This window comes from Anabrus simplex, chromosome 2 (genome assembly GCF_040414725.1).
Source record: "Anabrus simplex isolate iqAnaSimp1 chromosome 2, ASM4041472v1, whole genome shotgun sequence".
In the NCBI taxonomy this organism is placed as follows: domain Eukaryota; kingdom Metazoa; phylum Arthropoda; class Insecta; order Orthoptera; family Tettigoniidae; genus Anabrus; species Anabrus simplex.
Window position 1 is genome coordinate 1,000,391,482 of NC_090266.1, and position 17,907 is coordinate 1,000,409,388.

At 39.2% G+C, this 17,907-nt stretch overlaps 1 protein-coding gene across 2 annotated transcripts in view; it reads right to left on the bottom strand.

Moving 5' to 3' along the window:
- Positions 1–2,352: 2,352 nt before the first annotated feature.
- Positions 2,353–17,907, bottom strand: part of SrpRbeta (signal recognition particle receptor beta) — a 292,551-nt gene continuing 276,996 nt past the window's right edge. For both annotated transcript variants that reach the window (XM_067139629.2, XM_067139627.2), the window contains exons 5-6: positions 17,465–17,695; positions 2,353–2,615 (exon numbers count right to left, since the gene is read on the bottom strand). In XM_067139629.2, the coding sequence (XP_066995730.1) occupies positions 17,482–17,695 (214 nt within the window). In that variant the 3' untranslated portion in view covers positions 2,353–2,615; positions 17,465–17,481. The remainder of the gene's footprint in view (positions 2,616–17,464; positions 17,696–17,907) is intronic.

The window sequence follows — 17,907 nt, forward strand, 5'->3', positions numbered from 1 at the left end:
CAAGGTTGGGCAAGATCAGCAGAAGGGTACAAGCGGGGAAATACGTTCTACCAGAATGTACGGAACCTGGTATGGAACAGAGAAGTTCCTACGAACTGTAAAGAGATAATGTACAAGATGTATTATACCCCTATATGAATGAACGTATGGATCAGGGACTTGGACTTTGCCAGCAGGAAATGAAAATAAAATTCGGGCCAGTCAGATGAAGTTCCTGAGGATTATGGTAGGGAAGACAAGGAGAGATAGAGTAAGACATGTTTAGGTCAGAAAAGAGATAGGGGTAGAAAAACTGAGTGATACGATGGAGAAGAATAAACTGAGATGTTGTGAGGATGGAGGAGGGAAGGATACCAGAACAAGTGCTGGAGGCTAAGAGGGAAGGATAGAGGGCAAGAGGGAGGCCCAGAGCAAGATGGATGGACTCTGTCAAGTATAAGAAAAAGAAGACTGGACTGGAATACTGAAGGGGAGTGGGAGAAGGAGAAGCAATGTTGGAGAAGTGCCATCTGCACTCCGACTTGGCAGGAGCTGGACAAGGGGAAATGAAAATGACGAAGATTTTCAATAGGCACTACAATCTCAGTTTTAAGCACCCATGTATTATTTGTGATGTACTGTACTTCGGAACAAGATCGCAAATAGTGACAACCCCCAAGTTATTGAGAGAAGCAAGAATAATGAACCGAGAAAGCTAGATCAGTTAAAAGTGATAAAAAACAGCTGGCAAAATAATATCCTACAACAGTGAAAGTGATGATATGCTTTGATCTTTAAAAAACATTACCTACCCCAGTCTTAACTTTCATGATGCTGGGGGCCAGAACAAAAACATCTTGAAAGTGTGGGTGTATATATCAAGAATACATCTTTAGAGACAATAGCAATTCAGACTATGAATGGATGTGAAGATGGAGTAGAATGAAAGTAACCCATATATGCCCTGATGGTGATCATACAGGCAATTAGAACTCCTTTCAAAATGCTGTATTGAGTTCCTTGGTCATAAAGAACACTGTTGATGCCCACAATTCAAAACTGCAAGTTGATATGAATAGTGATTTTTTGGAATAGCCACTAATGACTAGTAGATGTGGCAGTTATTATTAAAGATAACATGTCACTCATAGCAGGAAGCTTAACCAATTCCCACTTCCAGTCTAATGATTAGGACAGTATAACAGTCTACCCAGTGGGTCTGAGTTCTGCGCATATACAAGAAGTATTGCAACAACTTTATAAGTGCACTTGTATGAACAGTGTAGCCAATAACTGCCACTTGGATATTCAAATGCCTATGAACTATTTACCAAGTCAGCACTGAAGGTCTCTTTGCTCTGAAACTCTGTGACTTTTCAGATTAAAAGGGTCAAGTTGCTAGATGCCATTGCCAGCTTAACCAAGTGAAAGTTCTGTGAATCATCTAGCATGTTCTATACTCTATTATATTTCTTATGTAAGTCTTATTATGGGCATTGCCCAAGGAATCGCAGCATGTTAGCCACATCTCCCAAAAGTAAACAATGGTAAAGGCCAAGAAACATTTCGACTTAAGTAGTACTTTGAGGAACGAAAGACTATGGCAAGAAAGGAATTTTGCAGTTGGATGGTATTCACACGGTAACTATAAATCCGGCAGGACTATCAATAACAAAAGTCACCTGAATGTAAGTGTGGAACTTTGTGATTTGGTTTGGATTTAGAATCGTTACAGGAACAGATGGAGCTGAGGACTTTTTCTGCACAGACTGTCCATTGATAACTGCTATCTATGTGTGAGCTTCGGTTCAGAAGAACCCAGAAGCAAATGCTGAGTAAGGATTTCTCAGCAGCCATATTTGTTTGTGTGTATCTAAACGGTAAGAAACAGGCAGTACAATGCCTATTTTCACTCTTGTCTCAACAGCTAAGATAGGACCGAGCTTTCACACCTTTACACCCTAGAGCATATTACAGATGAGCACAACACACAGAATAGGCTGGTTAGCACTGGTACATGGCACTGTTTACCTATGAATGTATGTCTTGTTCCTCACACTTGTTGGTAATGTGTCTGGGAAAATCCATAACTATTGCTCGTCTCTGACACAGTACAGTGAGCACACCAAGGCGGATGCCATTACATGGAGTCAATAAAAGGCTCTCTCTATCTTTCAATACTCCTCAATTCCAGTAAAATATCCTGCAGATGGCTCGAATTTAGGAGAATTCACCTTTGCAATGTCGATATTGAAGGGGGAAAGAAATCAGCTATATGGGGAAAATGAATGAATGAATGAATGAATGAATGAATGAATAAATAAATAAATAAATAAATAAATAAATAAATAAATAAATAAATAAATAAATAAATATCAGTCCAGAAAGCTCTCATCAGTTCCTTTATTTATGTCAAACACAAGATAAATGATCAGCGAAGTGTTTCCAAAACTAGACTTCTCCAGGCTTATTTCAATCACCACACTTCAATCAATATTCATCAATAATTATTTTAAATATGGAAAATGTTGGTAGTGAAATTGCAATCATTACTCCACTGACTGCCTGGAGACCTCAGGTGTAAGGTGAACTAAATGTAGGCAGAAACATCTCCTCTGTGTTGATACATGGATGACCTGTGGAAAGAGAAAAAAATATATGAAAGAGAGAGACAGACACTCATGCACATGCACACAATAAATATCTCTCTATCTCTCTCTCATCACTATGAAAATGTGGATCAACAGTTTACAAAACCAAATATGAAGCTCAATGTTTATCATTGTTATGTAGTAAAGTAGAGCATCTTAGCTGCTGTTTAAATTTTACCAGGACTGTATTGTCCGGAAGAGTACGCGCACAGGGAGCGACCGAATGAAGGCGTCGTACAACTGATGACGGGACACCACCGGAAATCATAAGAACGGCCTAGGATGACTACATAACCCTGTAAGGAAGAAGGGCTTGTCTCTCAAATTACAGAGGACACGGAAAGACACTTACAATGTTCTGAGGGAATTAAATGATGCCAGGTGCCAAGTTTGATGGAGGCCAATGTGCAAGATGAAGGTAGTACATCTAGACCGACGGGCGCCATACCGAAGAACAGCTGAGAAGGTTACTGATCGGGACAAACAGCTCTCGAACGGAGGCAATGTTACGTGCTAGCCCCATGGTAGCCCCTTTCGGTACTTCCAGGAAGGAGCTGGTGACTCAGATGACCTGGGATCTCCTAGCTGACTTGTGGAGTGGGCCGGCCTTTCTGTGTATTGCTCTCGCCGGCCGGCTTAACTGCGAGTTTCTTGGAGATTCAACGGGAATGTTCTACCTCTAGTGACATCGCGAAATTTCTGACTCAAATCACCTGGGCTATAAAAAGGGAGGCTAGCCGCAGACAGACAGAGTTGAACACCGTGGTGGAGTCAGTGTGACAGTGAGTTGGGGTTCGGTGACTAGGCTGACGGCGACAGAAGTGTTGGCTGTCGCCAGTGTCCCACCGAGGTCTGAACGAGGAGCTGTCATTGTGGTGTCGGAGAGACCAGCGAGTGCGTGGACTGGAGACGACTGAACAAAAGACTATACTGCGTGTTCGTATACCTGACAACTTTTATGGTTTATCCGTAAAATTGACAGAAATTGCGGTATTTTATGGATGGACAGTGTCATTTTACGACTTCGCGGAAAAATGTGAAACGTTAATATTAACGTTAACATTCAAAATCACCACACTTCTGTACAAGGACAGTTCAAAAAGTTCTCGGAATCACCGCTAGATGTCAGTGCTAGAGCAACGAGGTTCCCGCGCAATAATCACACATCCTTTGTGAGTGAACACGTGGCACATCAGTGCTCTAGCTGCAGGCGTGTGGTAGTGACGACTCTTTGTTGTTGTTCCCGCGTAGTGATTTGTGACAATGGAAAAAACTGAGATTCAAGCAGTGATTAAATACTTTGTAAAGAAAGGTATGAAAGCAAAGGAAATTCATGCCGACTTTCAGAACACACTGGGGGACTCTGCTCCTCAATTTTCAACTGTTGCCAAGTGGACCAGCGAGTTTAAATTTGGTCGGGAGAGCTTGGATGATGATCCGCATAGTGGACGGCCAAAAAGTGTTACGACCCCAGAATTTATCGCAAAAGTGCATAAAATGGTCATGGAGGATTGTCGACTGAAAGTGCGGGAGATTGCTGAAGCTGTAGGGATGTCTTATGAACGGGTATATTATATTTTAACCGAAGAATTGGGTATGAAAAAATTATCCGCAAGATGGGTGCCGCGGCTCTTGACATTGGACAGTAAACGCACCAGACTGGAAATGTCCGAACAAAGTCTGGGCCGTTTTAAGTGCAACCAACAAGATTTTTTGCGCCGGTTTGTGACTACAGATGAAACTTGGGTCCACTACTATACCCCAGAGACAAAACAGCAGTCAAAGCAGTGGAAACATGCTGATTCGCCACCACCACAGAAAGCAAAGGCAATGCGTTCGGCCGGAAAGGTCATGGTCTCAGTTTTCTGGGGTGCAAAAGGCATTCTGCTGATAATTATCTTCCTACTGGACAAACAATTACGGGGCAATACTATGCAAACCTCCTAGACCAACTACAGGAAAGGATATGCGAAACAAGGCCTGGTTTGGCAAGGAAAAAGGTCAAATTTCATCAGGACAACGCTCCGCCGCACACAAGTGTTATTGCCATGGCAAAACTTCTTGAACTGGGGTACGAATTGTTGCCGCATCCACCTTATTCACCTGATTTGGCACCATCAGACTTTCATCTATTCCCCAAGCTGAAAATTTTCCTCGGTGGACGGAGATTTTCTACAAGGGAAGAACTGACAGCCGAATTGGAGAGGTATTTTGCAGGCCTGGAGGAATCTCATTTTCGAGATGGGATCAAGGCATTGGAACATCTACAGGGAGACTATGTTGAAAAATAAAAGCAGTTCCACCGAGGTAAGATACTTAATTCTAGTACATTCCGAGAACTTTTCAAAGCACCTACGTACAATCAATTGTTTGCGTGGAACGAAGGCAAGTCCACGATAGTCGATAACTCGTTCTTTGATACGATTGGTACTTTTAACCGTGTTTGTGTCGTCACTGGAATTGAATTTAAAGCTGGGATAACAGTTCTTCCATATGAATCTTAGGTGTCGACAGGCTCTGCTCTGCAAATTTTTTGTTCCGCTCCGTTCGCTTGTTGCGATTTAACCCATATTCTTTGAGCATGTGAGTGTTGTTCTTTGTTCACAAAGTTGACGTTCCTCGAATGTTTTGGTCATTTAATGTTATGACATTTTAATGAAGTGTTTGAGTTTTTGCATTATAATTTTGTGCTTCACAGTTTCATATATTCCTTGGATTAATTACATTCGTTCCACGTGTGTGTGCATTTTTTACCATGTGCATATTCTTTGTAACGAGATTTCCACTTCCGGAGGTGCATATGGCCCTGAGGTTCACTCAGCCTACACCAACAACGAGTACCAGGTTAATTCCTGGGGGCAAAGGCAGCTGGGCGTAGAGCTAACCACTCTACCCCATCATGTGCCGAGGTTAACAATGGTGGAAGCCTTTACCTTCCACTCCTCCAAAGGCCTTCATGGCTTGTACGGAGGTGACTTTGCTTTTGAATATTCTTTGTTCATGAGGTTGGCATTGTGTTCATTGAATGGTTTAAGACTTTGTGGGCTTTGACATGTTTTAATGAAGTGTTTGACTGCCGTGAGTGTTTATGTTATAATTTTATGTGACGTTCAGTGATCCAGGTTCCTTTCGATGTTTCAGTAGATATCGATCCATTTGTTCTCGGACATTTTCATACGCTATATTCCTATTGTAGGATTCATGAATAAATCCAACAAGAAACAGTACTTCCAGACATTTAAAGAATCATATTCTGTTTATTTCCCGTGCATACTAAAATCAAGAAAGGGAGAAAAATTTGCCTTTTGCACGGTATGTGGGTGTGATATTAATATTGCACATGGTGGAAGAAACGATTTAAGTAATCGTGTGAAGTGCGGTAAACAAGTAAGTTATGTTAAATCGAAGGAAGACAACAAGAAAATCAACACCTTTTTTGCCAAGTCTAGAAACGTTGATAGTGACGTAATTAGGGCTGAGTGTCTGTTTACTTCCTTTGTGGTGGAACACAATGTGCCCTTAAGTGCGGCTTATCATGCTGGTGCTTTATTTAAGAAGATTTTTCCCACATCAGAAGATGCTAAGAAATATAGCTGTGGTTGCACAAAAACGACATGCATTGTAAATAAAATGGCAAAAATCTGAAGTTGTTAATTGCCTTCAGAATGGACCATTTTCTTTGGCAACGGATGGAAGCAATGATACGAATGCCAAGTTGTATCCTATTGTTGTTACATTCTATGATATTCCGCAGGAAAAAGTAGTGAGCACTCTGCTATCCTTACCAGTGTTAGATGGGTCTCAACAGGGCGAAACATAGGTAACCTGATATCACAGTTGAAATCTCATAACTAGGGCTCGGATCCGAGCATATCAGCATATTTTTTTCCTGAATAGTACACATCGAAAGAAGCCTTTCGGTGGCATTTTCATCTCTCTGGGACCAACAGAATTTAAATTTATCGAGCATATAAATGCATAAAACCGCGGTTTTCAGAACAGAAGCATATAAATGCATATTCTTGTGGTTTTCGTCTAAATAGTTTGTTTTTCTTCGAATCCCCCCCCCCCGAATTCGGGCCCTGACCATTGTTAAGGTTCGAAAACAGAAATAATTATGGAAAAGCCTATCTGGTGCGAATAATAGAACCGCATGTTTTTAACTTTTAGCGAGATTATTCGCACACCCTAATTGGCCTCTGCCGGATTAGAGTAAGACTCATCAGATAAGCTCTGGAAGCCCCAAGCATCCTTTCCACTTTGAAATGTGAGGTATTTTAGTGGTGTATCTATTCTGGGAACCAGTATTGTTTAGGTGGCTTTTCCCATGAAGTGGTGAAAGATCCGACCCAGTCAAGTGAAGTTTCTGCATCCTACTCTCAGTTCTCAGTTCGTAATCATATCCGTACGTACCTATCGAGTTCTTGTGATTTCTAGGTACATGATGCCTAAAATGAAGGAATCTCTGAGTGTTTTACTCCAACGATGTGCAAAGGAAGACCCTGACTCGTTTTCTACTGACGGGAAAGTTCTTTTCTGCAAAATGTGCGAAAAAGAGGTAAGTTCTTATTGACATTTTCACATCTACGTTCTTGAAGATATTACTGGTCAAACAGTTGAAATTTCAAGTAAGCCGTATGTGCAACATACGGTGCCTACCTACTAGGTAAATAGAGAGAAGTCTAAGAATTCGGAGTGTAGACCCGTTAGATCCTCAGATTTTACATTTCCGAGGCGGAAATTGACATTTGGATTTGCTGGTTTTTCATGGGATCGTTGAGAGGGTGCTCGTATTTCTACTGCAATATTTGAAAATAATTTCATAGTCCACAGTGCTTTATTTTTGTTCATTCAATGTATTTTTTCTCACTTATGCGTAACTACCTATTTATTTTCATATCAAGATTTCAAAGGTTTTTCAATTTTCCCAACAAAGCCACAAGTGGGCACTCATCAAAAGTCAAAGAATTTATAAAAAGGAAATTGAAGAAACAAGCGCTGATACAAATTTTGTTCAATCAGCAACAGCACTTGGACGAGTTCTCTTCCAGAGTTTGTAGGGCGTTCTTAAGCGCCAACATACCCCTCTACAAGGTCGAACATGCTGAGATTAGAGCTCTCTTCAAGGACTTTGCAGGAAGAGAGTTGCCTCATGAGTCAACCCTACATAAAAATTACATTTCTTCAGAGTATGAAAAGGTATGAATTCATGCACGAACTCTGAAAAGGTATGAATTCATGCACGACTGCCGTATTCCGCATTCTCATTTAAACAATTTAGAAGTAATTTTAACATGGATCTGGCTCTGTCGTAATGAAGGTAACGTCTCGAAAACACCTTCATTCCATGAAGAATATTCATTCAGGTACTTTTTCACCAGGTTCTACACGCAATCAGGGACGACATCGGGAGCCACCCAATTTGGTTATCATCGACGAGACCACAGACAGTTGTGGAAGATACATGGCCAACGTTACTGTTGGAAAACACCTACCAGTTCCAACTTCCTTACAGCTGGAGAATAGGCCTAGTACGCTTGATACAGTTAGAGACCGTACAAAAATACGTACAAAAAGTAACCCGTCTCTTATCTGTGGTGAAGATAATCAAACGATACTTAACCTATTACGAGAGGGTAATCTTAATGAGGCTGCATTATATCTAGAAGTGCTGCTTCAGAATGCTATTCTACCATCAATACCTGTGGTCAGGAAATCTTAACCCTGGTTCACCAAGGAATGCAATAAATGTCGTAGAGATATACTGGAAGCATTACGTACAGCCAGAAGAGAGAAAACAAAAGAATTCCTTGAAATACATGCCAGTAAAAGGAGAGCATACAAACTACTACTAAAAGAAGCCAAAAATCATTATAGAGTGGAAGAAGAAAAACTTATAGAACGTCCCAGTCTAGATCCTTACCTGGCTCTGAAGCCCAGACAACCGAAGTTCTCCAGGAACTTACCAATGGAAGATTGGGAAAAGCACTTGAGTGCAGTGCTTCAAGAGAGAGACACACAACCTACTAATTATTTCGTGCCAGTTTTTCAAATAATCCCTGAAATTGATGAATTTTCAATTAATGAGGTTGTATCAACTATTACAGCATCTAAAGATAACAAGGCATGTGGCCCAGATCACATTTTTAATGAACATCTTACAGCTGCTCTCCCAAAATTGGGTGAATCCATCACTCACCTAATGAATGAATGCTTGTGGCAAGGTAGGATACCAGACAACTGGAGAAAATCTACTATTAAAATGCTATATAAAGGCAAAGGTGATACCACAGATCCCAACTCATATAGAGGAATAGCGCTAGAATGTACTCTACTAAAGACTTTAACTTCACTAGTAGGTAAACGTCTCATTAAACTGGTGGAAAATAACCTACCGGAGTCGCAATTCGGATTTAGAAAAGGAAAATCAACGACTTTAGCTATCCACTGTCTCCAGACTGACATAGAAGAAACCTCAAAGAAACCAGGGGGTAAACTGCAAGCCATCTTTGTAGATTACTCGAAAGCTTTTGACACCATAAGCAGAACCATACTGTTAGAAAAACTGGAGAGTATCATTGGTAGTACGAACTACCTTATACCGCTGATTGGAAACCTACTGCTCAACAATTCAATAGAAGTAGATGATGGCATTACCAAATCTATTATTTTGGAACAAACATCCGGGGTATTACAGGGAGACCCATTAAGTCCACTACTATTCATCATTGCAACAGCAGACATAGTAGATTTGGTAAACCACAAAAGCGTCAAACTATTAATGTATGCTGATGATAGGGTCTTAACATCAACGTCAGAGAAGGAACTCCAGGAATCATTCAACCAAATAGTAGGTTGGATAAATAAAAATGAGCTCAAAATGAATGTAGAAAAAATAGTGTACATGATGTTTAGAAGAGGGAGGCCTCATGGAATCTTCTTTTATGGAGACCAAGAACTTAAGTCCGTAAATTTTTTTAAATACTTGGGTGTAATTTTTCAAACTCAAGGTAATGTTTTCACCCTCCATATCATGGACTGTCTAAATGCATCTATGAAAGCAATATCTGACATTAAGCATCTGAGAAACTTGTCTTTAGAAACAGCCATAAAACTCTTTCATCAAAAATCAGCCCTATAGCAACATATGGCTTGGAAAACATTTGGAAATATTTGAGTATGAAACAGTTAGATAAAATCGAGAAGTTGAAGGCAATCTACTTGAAACGGGCTCTGTGCCTCTCCAAATATTCTCCTTCCCGGCTCATGTATGAGTTATCCAGAGAGGGATTTTATGTGGAAGAACTAAGGTTACAGTTGTTACTTCCAGCAACAACACCCTATATACATATGTTTTGAGACCTACGATCGAAGAAGGCTGACATCGGGGAAGATTTCTACTCTACCGATGCGATGCTAAATCGCGAGTGGGTTCAAGGTGGATATGAACTGCGACACTTGCTGACAAGGTTCTCCGTTCATGGTTTCCATTATAAACTATGTAATTTAAAGCATTATCATGAGCCAGGTTTGAACTGTGTATGTTCAAGATGTGGTGCACACTGTACTAGGTACCATGTTTTAAGTTGTAAACAGCGATCGGAATCACTGGTGAAATTTTGTAACGAATATTAATGTTTTGTATATTAATTCTTTGCACACTGTGCGCATTAAATAAATTATTTATTGTTGGAAAACTTAGTCCCAGAGAACCAGGGAAGGGCCACCTAATTCTGTGCAGGGAGCTAGATGTAACAAACCATGGTACCATTGTGCAAACAGTGCAAGCAGCTCTGAATAAGTATATTTTTGTTAATTTATTTTTTGAGCGTTTTGTCAAAGAAGAATAAGTACAGTCTGGCTATAATTTCAATGCATTCTACGTATGCTCAGTGAAGACTCTGATAGTTCTGATAGTTAAATATCTTTTACAGTCGTACGACATGTCAGAATCCCATTAGCTGAATGGTTCACCCTTCATTTTATGCATTCCTGTTTCAGGCTTGCTGTGCCCAACCTTTTCAGATGAGGCGGTAAACAAAGTACTCGCATTGGTGACTGATGCTGCTCCCTACATGATTAAGGCTGGGAAGAGCCTCAAGCTTCTCTACCCGAAGATGTTACATGTTACTTGTCTTGTCCATGCAATGCACACAGTTGCTCAGGAGCTGCGCGAAAAATCGTCCAGCGTCAACAACGTCATTTCTTCAGTGAAGAAAATTTTCGTCAAGGCACCTTCTCGTGTCTGTGCCTTCAAGACGATGCATTCAGAGCTCCCTTTACCTCCCAAGCCCATATTGATGCGATGGGGAACTTGGATCTTGGCTGCCTTGTATTATGCTTAAAATCATAGGGCAATTGAAGAGGTAAGACTATTTGAAATGTTTAAAATCTTCACATTTTCAAGGTTTTCTCTATCATTCTTTTCATACCTTTTATGTTTACTCCATCATACGGCACCTAACTTAGTAATTTTCTCAGTTACACTCCTCGGCTATGTAATGTTTTTCAATTATATTTTTTTCCAGGTGATCAATACGTTTGATGAGGCGGACAGCAAGTACATCGCGAAAGCTAAGGCTGCTTTTAAAATGAAGGGCTTGATGCCATCCTTGACTTTCATAAAAGCCTAGATGAGCGTCATTCCTGAGGCCATCCTAAAGTTGGAATTGCGAGGGATGGAGCTGGTTGAACTGGTCGCTACAATACAAGGAGTCTTCCAAGAAGCCGACTCGTAGCCTGGAGAGACAGGGAAAACTGTGAAACAAAAGTTGGAGTTCGTGCTGGCTCGAAATTCCAGTTGGAGGGCAGAGTTCGACTTGCGAGAGGATGCTGCGTGGTGAGTCCCAACCGTCAGAGGATTTTCCGAACTACTCAGCACAAGAAGCAGCATCATTCAGGTATTTACCTCTCGTGTCAGTTGACGTCGAAAGATCATTCTCATCATTGAAACTTTTATTGTCTGATTTAAGAAAATCATTCAAAACTGAAAACATAGAAAAAATTCTTGTTGTGCAGACCAATGCAGATCTACTTCTTTGACTCGTGTAATTCTGAACATTTTGTTAATGAACTTTTAAACTGTAACTTTTGAACAGCTATTTGCTTTACGTCGCACCGCCACAGATAGGTCTTATGGTGACGATGGGATAGGAAAGGCCTAGGAAGTGGAAGGAAGCAGCCCTGGCCTTAATTAAGGTACAGCCCCGGCATCTGCCTGGTGTGAAAATGGGAAACCACGGAAAACCATCTTCAGGGCTGCCGACAGTGCGGCTCGAACCCACTATATCTCGATTACTGGATACTGTGATATACTAACAATTTGTTGGTTATTTTGATCCACCTATTGAAAAGGTGGATCAAAATAACCAACAAATTGTTAGTATATCATAGCATAGTTCAATACGGGTCTAATAATGAGATTAGTTACATGTACTGGATACTGGTCGCACTTAAGCGACTGCAGCTATCGAGCTCGAAACTGTAACTTTTGTAAGAAAGATTCTCATATATATACTTGAAACTTGAATGCGAGTATATCGCAGTGTCTCATACATACCATTAGAAAAAAAAAGCTTGTATATAAAGATATGTTATTGGTCTTTTCATTTCACTTTTCTTCCTCTAGTTTTTAACAGTGTTTTTCAAGCATATTCTGCATATTTAACCACATATAATGGGTTTTTCAGGCATATCTATGGAGCATATAATGGGTTTTTCGAGCATATCTATCGAGCATATAAAACATGGTTATCGAGCATATCTGGAGATTTTATTGAGCATATCGATCCGAGCCCTACTCATAACATACCAACTGAAAACTGTGAGGCTTTCTGCTCTGATAATGCTCCTTTTATGATAGGACACAAAAATGGGGTTTCTACAGTTCTGAAGGAAGTTCAACCAGGTACTGCCATCAAAGGTTGCATTTGCCACCTGATTAATCTAGCAGCCGAAAAGGGTGCTGGAAGATTACCCCTAAAAGTGGATGAGATTGTTGTTGATATATTTTATTTCTTAGAGAAGAGTGTCTAAAGAAAACAACTCTTTCCAAAATTTCAGAACCTGCACAATAAGGAGGCAAAGAAAATTCTGAAGCATGTGTGTACTGGGTGGTTATCTTTAAGTAGATGTTTGGATAAACTACTGGACCAGTGGGATCTGCTTCTTTCTTTCTTTCTTTCTTTCTTTCTTCAAGGAGGAAGTAACATTATGTACCCAAAACATTTCCACAAGCTTGACATCTTTCTGAATATCTCGAGTTGAACAAAGTGGATCCAGAGAGTATCAGAAGAAGAAAATTCTTGATTCTGCTACTACACATGCCCCTGAAAGAACAACATGTTCTTCCAAATGTGACAAACCCATTATAAAAAGTAAGACTTCTGCTACAACACGTGAGGAAAAATTGTTTATGTTCCTGTCCTCAAACTTGAAAAAGGCCTTTTGCACTTTCCTTCATATGACTATTCCTGTATTTGACAAATTCAATGTTGCCCTTCAGACTTCTTCCCCACAAGTTCACTTTTAATTAGAACTTCTAATGAATTTGCTATAACAGCTGTTCACCAAGTTTGTTAAGCCCAAAATTGTCAAAAGCTCCTCATTGCTTGAAGTTGAGTATAACCTGATTCAAAATCAAAGAAATGATGATGAGTTAGTTAATGCCATTCAGACTTTTAACATAGTGAATGATCTCCAGGACACAGATAAATCCCTTTTCTTTTCATCAGTGAGAAACTACTTTTGTACTGCCTGTGACTACATCATCAATAAGTTTCCACTCAAGGACGATGTGTTAAGGCATGCTCAAGTTCTAGGTTAGACAAAATTGAAGACGCACAGTTTTCTTCCATTCGTTTTTTCTTGGGAAATTTTCCTATCATGCTGTGGAAGAACGAGAATGAACCTACAGATGAGGTGGTGAATGAGCTTCAGACACTTCACAGCTCTTCAGGTAGATGACACTTTGGCTGCAAATTGCGATGCTGCAAGTGATTCCAGTTGGGCACAAATATTAAGAATTCGTGGAGCCGATGAACTTCTTAAGTATAACCGAATTTCTAGAGTAATGCTCTTTATTCTTACCATACCCCATAGCAATGCAGAATGTGAACGTGTTTTCAGCCATGTGAAGAAAAATAGAACTGAATTCAGATCATCCATGTCCAATGAATCTATTCTGAAGACCAGTTCAGGTTCCTGTTATGACAAAACATTTTCTCAAGACATTTTGCAGGAAGCTGAAAAGCCCACAACTATGATTTTAATGTCGAACTAGCATGTGATTTGCAGTATGTATTATATTATTTCCATACCTGAGAAGCAAAAGGGCTTACGTCCAATGTATTAAAGCAGGACATAAGCCCTTTTGCTTCTCAGGTAGGGATTTATTGCCTGCGTTACGTTAAACAAGTTTTATTGTGTAAAGCCGTATTCAATTATTGCACATCTGCTTAATTTATCAAGGAAGTCCTGTTATGTGTGCTCCAAACCAATATTCACCACGCCTGCTGCTGTTTAACATGGATTTTTCCTTGATTGTTATGTTCGCCTACAAATCATTGGCCTATGATATAAGTAGATATGATTTTATTGAAGTATCCTGTTTGAAGTATGAATTATTATATTTTATAGCCCCGAAGGATTATTATTTTCGTCAAGCCGGGGTATAATGTAAAAGTTTCAAACAAATTTATTAAAAAACCACCATTACAATACTTTACAGTCTTTAAGTTTAAGATACAAATATTACATATATGTTAAAATGGGACATGTTTCGCTTAGGCTTTGTAAGCATCTTCAGCTATACTTAATCTAAAGCTAAGTCAGGGCCCTGAACTGGGTTCTTCATTAAAGTATAATACATGCTTTAATACAAGATAAAACAGTCATAGAAATCTAGTCTGTGGAGAAAGCGATGCTTAAATGCAACTAAAATTCAATAATGAACTGTCATAGTATTATATGTACATGGAATGAATACTAGTGTTTGTCTGAAAAAGTATAAGTTGGTTATTTGTAGAACAAGACATAGTCATATAATAACTCTTCGAACATTGTTGATTGAGAATCAGGTACGTAGAATTACAGTAGAGTTGTTAACTCCAAGTGGTTGCGTGACAAGGTCAAAAGGCGCTTGAAGCATCAGTATAGAAGTGTTGTGTGCAGTTAATAACTGCCAGATCGTCTCAAACAACCAATAAGGCTAGTCACCACTCTGTCAACACTAGGGTTTTCAACATGCGCTACATTGCGAATTTTCCCACATCTAAAGCTTTATTGAACACACTATTTGTTGAATCTACGCTAGACAGCTCACGACTATAATCTATTACAAAGATTATTCTAGAAGGAGACAATACTTCTATACTGATGCTTCAAGCGCCTTTTGACCTTATCACGCAACCACTTGGAGTTAACAACTATACTGTAATTCTACATACCTGATTCTCAATCAACAACGTTCGAAGATTTATTTTTCAATATTTTAATTAATCCACGCTTCCTTAATATCAAATAATTTGTGCAATCCAAATGTATGTCAGATCATTATGAATATGTTTCGTTCTACAAATAACAAACTTGTAGTTTTTTGGACAAACACTAGTATTCGTTCCATGTACATATAATACTATGACAAGTTCATTATTTGAATTTTAGTTGAATTTAAGCATCGCTTTCTCCACATACTAGATTTTTATGACTGTTTTATCTTGTATTAAAGCATGTATTATACTTTAATGAAGAACCCAGTTCAGGGCCCTGACTTAGCTTTAGATTAAGTATGGCTGAAGATGCTTTCAAAGCCTAAGTGAAATATGTCCCATTTTAACATATATGTAATATTTGTATCTTAAACTTAAAGACTGTGAGTATTGGAATGGTGGTTTTTTAATAAATTTGTTTGAAACTTTTACATTCTGTACTCCAATACGGCTATCATAATGAGACTCATAACATGTAATAAAGCCGGGGTATGTAAAAAATCGTTAGATTTTTTTGTTGTGCGTGAGTTTTACTGATAGCACTTTTCATAAGTTGCAAGTATGTGTCGTGTATTTCCGCGCGAGTCAGCGAGGGAAGCCACTGTCGTGAGTGTGAAGGTAAATAGACCTGTGTTAATGTTCGCTGTTGTTGTGAGTATCGTCCTGCTGTTGAGCTGTTTGGCACGTGACTGTGTGAATTACTGGACTGTCTATGGAGTCAAACCAACGAACAGCCGTCATGTGTCAAGTGGCCCGTAGCCCTGTGTTCAGATCCAGTGGTCTACACACAGCTGCTGTATGAGGTGACTGGATTTGGGGAAGTAAAAGTGAGGATTAAGCGTCCCCAAGCAGAGGAACGGGCTGGACCACCTACTGCGCCATAAGGAAGAGCCAATTTGGAAATAGACAGTAATTAGTAAGTGTGGCCATTCACAAGTGGTTAGAATTGTGTGTGTTAATATGTATGTGTGCATTTATTAGGTCATCCTGAAATAAATTAGAGTAATGAAACAGATGGAGTTTAATTCGTAACAATAAATACTCGATGTGCAACAGAATAAGGCCTATTATTATTATTTTCCATTTATTCTCACTTCACTTTGCACACAGGTATTGCTCTCACTGAATCATGAACCTCATTCAATTAGATTATTTTATCTGTAAGGTTGCATAGAGAAGTCTCATTCTTTATATGTTATCAATAACATGTCCGGCTCCATCGCTAAACGGTTAGCATCCTGGCCTTTAGTTCAAAGGGTCCCAGGTTCGATTCCTGGTCGGGTTGGGGATTTTAACTTTCCTTAGTTAATTTTTATGGCTCGGGGGTTGGGTTTTTGTGACATCTTCAGCATTAGATTTCATATTAGGTAGGACCCCAACCTTACAAACGTGCAGGTCGCCTAAACGGCAAACTCTAAAGACCTGCACCAGGCCTCTCCCGAGACCACACGCCATTATCATCATCATCATCATCATCATCATCAATAACGTACAAGATACCACCATTAAGTATATATACGATTAATCTCAGATTTTACTACTGCAACACCTCTTCCATTAGGTGGATGTTTGTTAAAACAGAGTTTTTAAGGTTATCGTACAGTGTTACCACGCCGTTTGTGGTGTAGGATCACGAGTCAAGGTTGTTAGAAGGTCTGAGAAATATGGCTACTTCTGTTTTAGATAGCTACCGAATTCTGTGTTGGAGCCCACTTTTACTGAGTCTCTTGTGTGTGTGGTTCTTTTGATACTCTCTCACAGTACCTGTATTTATGTGAAATTTAGGACCTTAGCTGGGTTTCTGAGTATCTGGTATACTTCTGTATAGGGAAGTTCAGTTAATGGGCAGTAAATGATATAAAATGCATGTAGTTCATCACCTGGTAATTGTAACACATCCTTCATTTAATTTCAGTCTTTGAAAGTCATATAAGTTTTGTGCTACACTTATGGTGATTCCTGGTATTTCTTGTAAACTGAAATTATTATTTATTTGTTATTTGTTTTCCCATGCTGTTAGCAGCCTTAGTGGTGGAGTATCTGATTCATGATTTCCATGATTGCAGGTTTGATCCTAATACCACATGGCAGTAAAACCAGAATGTTGTAATTACTGTGCTGGTTAGGGGTAGAAAATTATTCAATTCAGATAACACAAGCACATAATTATTAGCTTTAATTTTGGGGTAATATGCTAAATAGATTACATATTATCATAAAAAAATAAGGATATAAAACTGCTGTTAGAAATCATAAATTAATTCACTCAAAAGACAAACAAAGCAAAGTACACTTATTAACAAGGGCACAAAATTACACCAGTGATGTATACCGAAAGTTACATACCTTAATTAAATTATACATCAGAAGCTTTCTTCAAGCCAATCCTTCAAACAATCAAGTTCAGCAGGTTCACTGATACCTTGATTTAAAGCAGCAGCTTCACCGAAGCTCACATTTATTCGGTTAATGTGGGAGAATTTGAAGTCGGCACCCTTTTTCCCCAAGAATATGTTTTTATTACCAGTCTCCTCAGTACTTTGAAGTTGTCGAGTTTTGGTCACTCGAAGGAGATCCCTATAACAATGAAAAATATATAACTGTTGGAAAATACAATAGACGTAACTAGGCAAAGACAACTTATGACAAAAATCTGCAAAAATATAGCAGCATAGTAAAAAAATAACTAACTAACTAACTAACTAACTAACTAACTAACTAACTAACTAACTAACTAACTAACTAACTAACTAACTAACTAAATAAATAAATAAATAAATAGATAATGA